This window comes from Aptenodytes forsteri, unplaced genomic scaffold, assembly GCF_000699145.1.
Source record: "Aptenodytes forsteri isolate BGI_AS27 unplaced genomic scaffold, ASM69914v1 Scaffold467, whole genome shotgun sequence".
In the NCBI taxonomy this organism is placed as follows: Eukaryota; Metazoa; Chordata; class Aves; order Sphenisciformes; family Spheniscidae; genus Aptenodytes; species Aptenodytes forsteri.
In genome coordinates, this window is record NW_008795298.1 from 1,286,604 (window position 1) to 1,293,469 (window position 6,866).

At 40.8% G+C, this 6,866-nt stretch overlaps 1 protein-coding gene across 1 annotated transcript; it reads right to left on the minus strand.

Annotated features, from left to right (window-relative positions):
- Positions 1 to 1,359: 1,359 nt before the first annotated feature.
- Positions 1,360 to 5,123, minus strand: LOC103898933 (C-X-C motif chemokine 5-like). Its single transcript, XM_009279321.2, has 4 exons — positions 5,041 to 5,123; positions 2,909 to 3,035; positions 2,673 to 2,756; positions 1,360 to 2,004 (listed from the first exon to the last, which is right to left on the minus strand). The coding sequence occupies exons 1-4, from the start codon at positions 5,096 to 5,098 to the stop codon at positions 1,980 to 1,982; spliced, it is 294 nt and encodes a 97-aa protein (XP_009277596.1). The 5' UTR covers positions 5,099 to 5,123; the 3' UTR covers positions 1,360 to 1,979.
- Positions 5,124 to 6,866: the final 1,743 nt, after the last annotated feature.

Genomic DNA, 6,866 nt, shown 5'->3' on the forward strand with positions numbered 1-6,866 from the left:
GTATTTATATTCTGCAATAAAGGGTTTATGCTGTCAAAAAGGACTGTAGGGGCTTTTTACAGAGACGTTATTGGGGAAGGAAGGAAAGACCTATTATGCAGAGGGACTGCAGTGGATAAACATTGAGAGTTGAATTAATTCTGGGCAAAGGTAGATTGGAAGTTAGAAGAACTTTTTAAGTATTTGAGGAGTCATGTTTCTGCAAGAATTTTTGCATGGCAGATGTGAGGGCAGGAACCTTAAATCTGTTCAAGATGATGCCCCAGAGAGGGGCAGTGACATTTGGCTAGCACGTGTTTTTTTGTTTCCTAGAGGCTTGGAAGGAGATTCATTTGCTGTTTCTCTGCATCCGTTGTATTAATCCTCTGTGTCAGTGCAGCCACTGGCTGTCTGCAGAGACAAAAATTTGAATCTGAGATAGCAATTTTCGGTTTAGCATAGAGAGCAAAACTGCATTTATGAGACATTTCTCATTCTCAACTCCTACTGTAATGTGCGTATGTGCTCCCAGTACCAACTTGGTATGAGTGTGCTCTTGGCAAAGTAAACTGATCAAAAAAGCTACCTTATTTCAGTTAAAACTGAAAGAAATATTCTTTTAATCCAAACACTGATAAAAAGATCAACAGTTTTGTTTCTAATTAATTGACAGCATCTTTTTCAATATATTTGGAAGAAAATTCTTCTTGCAGAAACTTTTTCAGTTATCTGTAAGTGTAAGGTCTTAATAGCAAATCTGGTTTGGTTTGGTTTGGTTTCGTTTCATTTGTTCTTTCATTTGTTAAGTAGTCAGGTAGTCCTTAAATAGCCTCTCATGCTACACAGTTGAGACATCATCTCTCACGTGCTTGGAGACCTACAGTGTTAGAATTCAATGGTGATGTCATGATCTCTTGCACACATAAGAACCAAAAATGCGCCTGTGTTCAGGTGGGGAACAGGCACTTTTAATTTTGAAAACAAGATAGTATTCAAATATGTTATTTAACGGGAAAAGGAAACGTATTTTAGCAAAACTGTCATTACTGAAAATAAATTTAAAATCGAGTTTATTTTCTTGTAAAAACAGACATAGCAATTCAGAATATTGCGTACAGTCTTCTTGTCCTTATGGTAAATTTTTATTTACTTTTCAGCCCCTGGTGCACTATGAATAAACCCTAACAATGGTTTGCAGGTAGCAAAACTCTGAGCATGTTTGAAAACATTAGAGAGATTTGACACACATTTTCTTCACATTTCATTTATGAAAAGTTGAATTGATGGCTTCTAAAAACCTTTTTATGGAAGAGTCCTTGTGACATTGATAGCTTGGTGACAAAAACAGAATTACTATGACTCCGCTGTTTTAAGGTTAGAGGTATATTTAATATGCATAACACCAAAAAAACAGTTTTAAACACTGAAATCTTACAGCATTTGTTTCATTCATTGCCCATATTGCCTCTAAGCAAGGTTTTTATTGATATCAAGAAGTTCCTTTTTCCCTTTCTTTTCTTTTTTAAATTTTTATTTTTATTTCAGTAAGACTCTCCTTTGGTTAATATTTCTTTACTTTGAAAACTACAGCCCTCTTAAACTAGACGAAACTGTACTTCATAGTCCTTCAGAAGGAAGCTTAGAGATGATTTGGTATAACTACGAGTTCAGTGAATGCTGAATCAGTGGTGTTGCTAAACCTGTGCAGGTGTTTCCAGCTGACCAATGCAAGGCTAGGGTTTGGTTAGGATACTGCTTTAAATGCCTCTGCAGTTAAGCACTGTGTAAGATTTTGCCATAAAATACCAGAGTCTGCTAGTGCTGTGACAGCCTATTGAGCCCAGCAGTTTCCTTTTGCAGATGAACAGTCTGTGCACGGAGAGCAGTGAGGATAGAAAAAACTAGAGTGAAATTATGAATACCCTGACCCTAGAGACACTTAAAGGCTAATGGCATTTCTATGCAGCTTTCTCTTGCTCGCAGAGATGCCTCTGTTTCCTTTACTGACGCTGTTTCTTGGATGAACTGTAATACAGATATTGTAATGAATTACAGCAGGCACAAAACAGTGAGATTAATTTACAAACACCGAAACCAGACAAAAACAAAGTCCCTTTTAGTGGAAAATAAAACAATTATTTTCTTTTTTGTTTCTTTTTAGCTGAGTGTTTGTTTAATTTGCACTAGGAGGAAATCACTTGAAACTATTCTAGAATAAGTTTGCCCAGATAGCTATTGTGTGTAATTTATCTCCGAGGAGATGCACCCACCCACAAACACAAGAGCAGCTTGTCCTAATGATCATCTTGTCTCTCGGGCAGACCAGTTGGCGCAGGGCAGTGCTAAACAACACTTCTGTATTGCTTCCAAGACTGTTCCTCCAGAAAGCCCAAACATTGCCCTTGGCAATGTGGAGCTGAACACAACCCTGAGGTACCCTGGATCAATATACTTGTTTGAAAAGTATGACACGTAACAGTTTGTTTTAAATTACTGAGGTATGTCAGGTAGGCCTTGTTTCTGCCTTGTCCAAAGATCAACTAAATCTAGTCCTCCCGTATTCCTAGCCCTGCACTACTCAAATGGGTCTCAGTGGAAGAGCGCTGAAGATTGCACACACGTTGATGTTTATACTGGAGAAAACATGCCCTTTGGCAAAATAATTCCAGTTACTAGGTAATCCTGGCAGTTACCTGTGTAGAATCCTGTTAATTATCATCTTCACCCATTTGGCCTGGGGATCTAAACAGATTTGCTGGCTGTTCTTCAGTGTTGCTCTGCAGTGGAATGAACATTTCACTTTAGTTAATATTGGCACCTGAGGAGGTCAGAGGAGGACGCAGACAAGGCTGAGGATTATAACCTTAAGGGCTGCCAAGTCTTCAGCATTCATAAGCCATAACTTCTCTTGCCTGCCGACTTTACTTACATGATTTCCACAGCGTTGCAGTGTGGGCCCTTAGGAATGATTTCTACGTTGGCCAGGTGCTTTGGCAACATTAATCCTGTGACAGTCTGGATGCAGTGACACCGCAGCTCCGCTGTCAGCATCATCTCTGCGAGGAAAGGAGAGGGAAGCTTATAATGTCTGCAGCTGAACCAAACTAACAATGAAAATCTTAATTAGAGAAAGCAGAAGGGATAAAAAGTTCATGCCTCAAGGTACAAATGGATTGCTATTCACGGGTTTAAGGTAGTACCTTCACTGAGCAAGACTAGGGCATTTGAGATCTGCAGACTTTGTACAGGTAACAATTTATAAGTTCCCATTATTACTACAGTTATTTTGGCTTCCCACAATATCAAGTGCAACGAAAGGCTACTGGGAGTGTGGGGCTCCTATCTTACGAGAGGAAGAAAAAGCTAGCTGAAGAGGCAGATAGCTACTCCCCTTGAGTAGCCTGGAGGTGAAACCTGTTTTGACTAAAATTCTACACTGGTGCCTGGTGTGAAAAAGCCACGAAAATATTCAGCTTAGAAGCTTAATCAAGATGCTAGGAAAGGTGTGTTTTGAAGCAACTCTGGGTAAGTACTAGGAGCAAGAAACCCAACAAGCTTTGGGATGGAGTTTGATTAAATTATGCCACACATTGTACAGCACCCAAGTCCATGGACTGAATTTGCTGTTACCTGACAGTCTTTCCAGACCTGCGTTGCCCTAGTGAAGCAACAAAAAATGTTATCCCAGCTTTAGGGATTGAGCACAGAGCACCAGAGAGGTGGTGGAAGTTATCCAAGATCACAAGCCGTGAAGCCCAGGCCCTTCCCAGCTCCACCCGCTGCAGACACTGGGGTATCTTCCTGTTTTCAAGTCAGGTATCAGAGGTTAAAATGCACAATCGCAACTCTCGCATTTGTCCAATGTTCCTACTAAGGCAAGCCTCATCTTCAGCTTGAAATTCCTGACAGTTGAACTGTGGAATATATTTGAAAGAGGAGTTTCAGTACTTTGAGGGCAGTATCAACAAGAAGCAAAGACAAGCTCCAGCTAAATGAATGTGGGGCACGTGGACACTTACTGAGATGCGTAGGGCTGCAGGAGCCCAAATCCCAGTCAGTTCATCACTCCTCTCTTACTGTGGGTAGTCTTGACATACCCTAAGACCAAACAGCAAACCCCTTTACCTCACCCTGTGCTAGTTCTTGTAGGGATGATATGATCATCCACCTGTTTCCCTTCTTCACTTATCTTCTGCCCAGCTGCATCTGCCGGTGCTGCTTCTGGCTGACCGACACCTCCCTACCTACCTGACAGACAGCAGAAACAAACGCACTTGAAAGTCAGGCATTGCGAAGCACAGAGCATTGCAGCAGAGCAGCAACATCCCATCTGCAGGCTCAAGAGAAGAAAATGAGATTCCCACAGGCTGTGCCAGGGCTTCACTGCAGGTGTGTATAATAATACAGGCATCCTGTTAGCCAGTTGCCCAGCCTGGAGGTTGGCCACACCCAGCTCTGTTCCGGTTCAGGAGAGACTGCAGATGTGTGTCTTCCCAAAGTGAAGCCAGGACGCAGTAGGAGCAAGCATCTACATGGTGCTGAGGCTTGGAAGCATTCCAGACCCCTAAACTTGGCATACTTTCTACCCACAAAATACTTCCTGGATTTTCCCAGCAGAGTTTGGTTTTTTTTCCCCTCATGCTTCTCAGGAAAGAGCTTTTACAGATGGCTGTTGATTAGAAATAGATTGATTCAAACTAAGTTGAATATTCCAAGCGTTCATCTCAGAGCCTGTTATCATAAAAGCAGAATGAAAAGTGATAGCAATGCAATATGCCACACAGTTATTGCAGGCTATCACTTCTGAGGCCCTGGTTGTAATCTCATTTTTCTCAGAATATTTAAGGGACAAGTTCACCAATGTCAGTGAATCTCCACTAGCAGAAGAGTAATAGGAGACAAGAAATAAGCCCACTCTGACAGTCCGTGAATATGTTTTTCTTGACCTGCTACTTCAAAGACAGCGTATGGAAGTCCTACACACCTTGAAAACATTCTGTTCAGCTAAACCATATTGCAGAAGAATTGTAATACAAAGGAAAATAAATTCAATTTTCTTACCAGGAAACTGGCCCATAAAAGAGAGAATCAGGAGGAAGATTACAGTCTTGCTATCCATGACTGCTCTCTGTGCCTTCTTACGGTGAACTGAAAACACACTCCGCTGTGTCTTCAGACCCTCATGGGACTGCTGACATGGTTATACTCCAGGATTTGCTTCTCATGCACATGTACATACAGATGGAATTACTCTCGCTCGTGCTTTTGCCACAACCAGAACAAGTGCTGGGAAAACCTGAGATGAAACAGCTGGAGATAACACACCTGAAACCGAGTAGTAAGTTGGAGCCACTCTGCTTGCTGTGATTCCCTCTTAATTCCAAGAAAACAGTAAAATACTAAGAGAGAATAACATGCTGGTTAACGGAGTGAGGGAGGTATTAAGCTTCATCGGTTGTCATCATTTATACCTCAGTACTTGCTTAATTTTCTCTCAGTGCTGAAATACAAGACAGAATCAACTTCATAATAGAACATTGGCAAAAATCTAGGTGATTGTGTTATTTGGATAGGATGAGGAAGTCAGAGCATTATCGCATTAAGACAATGATCTTTAAGAATTTCTTACATATATTTATCTGCTATCCCATATAACACCCAGCAAATTCATGGGCCAGAAAGGGCCAGGGACTCTTCCTGTAGCTGAGGACACACTTGTCTGTAGGAAGAGAGACTTCAGCTGTATGGACGAGACACGCCATGCCACGTGCTCTGATGTCCAGAAAACAGCTCCTGACCTCTTGCATTTATTCATACCATATAATAGTAATAAAAAAAAAAAAAGATTTTAAGAAGGTTTGAGTTTTCAACACCTCTGAATATTAGGCGGTGTTTTAGAAAGCACTTAAAGCTATGCTTTAACTTTGTCATTCCAGCTCCCATTCCTTTAAAAGGGAACTAATAATGTGTGGTTCACGATTTTGTTTAATGAGGATTTGAGTTACTTGTGCAACACCACACATGCAAAAAAAACCCAGCTGTGGAAACACTGGGAACAGCCACCATCTCCTCATGCTCGCTTCTACGCCCTTAGCCCTCTTGGGTTTTACTCTGTTCTCAGTCAAGGACAATTTAATTCCTTCCTGCAAGTCCCTTCAGATTTGCAAGCACAAAGAGGCTGCCTCTTACTATGCTCTTGCATTTAACCCTATTGAATACGTCTCTTTTTTCAGATCTCTTCTTCCTGCTTCTTTCTAGGTGTCTCTCCCGAGAGGAAAATTCAGATCTATACTAAAAAAATGCATGCATTTGCCACACCGCTGGTCGCTGTCTCCTGGCCTATGACCAGACACGCACGCTGCACGCGGCTTTTGATTCCAGTCCAGCCCTGCCTTCTCTTGTAATGAATTGCTGATCATTTTGCTACACCTAAAATATTGTATTCAGAAAGGATTCCTGAAACTGAGGCACTCGGTTCTATCCGGTCGACGATACAGAACCGTTTTGTGTTGTTATGCAAGTGAGTGGTAGCTCACAAAATGAACAGATATTTGTGGTTTTGTGTGTGTATTTGCATATTGTGAAATTGGTCATTTCATGAAATGACCAAAATGTGTTGGTATTTTTAGAAAGTGACTGAAAGAATAGGTAAAAATATTAAGAAGTACCTAATTACAATATTTTGGATTATTAACTTGAAAGTACAAGTAAGAATGTTTTTTCTAAAGCATGTATTTAGAAAAGCATTTGCTTTCAAAAACAGTAAAGCTTGCCACTCTACGGTTCTAAGATTATTTTCACAGCTGAGGTTATTTCATAAAACAATGGAAAACTTTAGGGTTTTTACGAAGTGAACAGTTCACAGTAGAAAAGTATCATTGGTTACT

What these genes read in the sequence shown, in the direction of transcription:
- LOC103898933 (XM_009279321.2), bottom strand. Translation starts at nt 5,098, where the DNA reads ATGGATAGCAAGACTGTAATCTTCCTCCTGATTCTCTCTTTTATGGGC. An exon ending in TTTTATGGGCCAGTTTCCTG is followed by an intron (nt 3,036 to 5,040) that starts GTAAGAAAATTG and finishes CTTTCCTCGCAG; the next exon opens with AGATGATGCTGACAGCGGAG. An exon ending in ATTAACAGGATTCTACACAG is followed by an intron (nt 2,005 to 2,672) that starts GTAACTGCCAGG and finishes TCTGTATTACAG; the next exon opens with TTCATCCAAGAAACAGCGTC.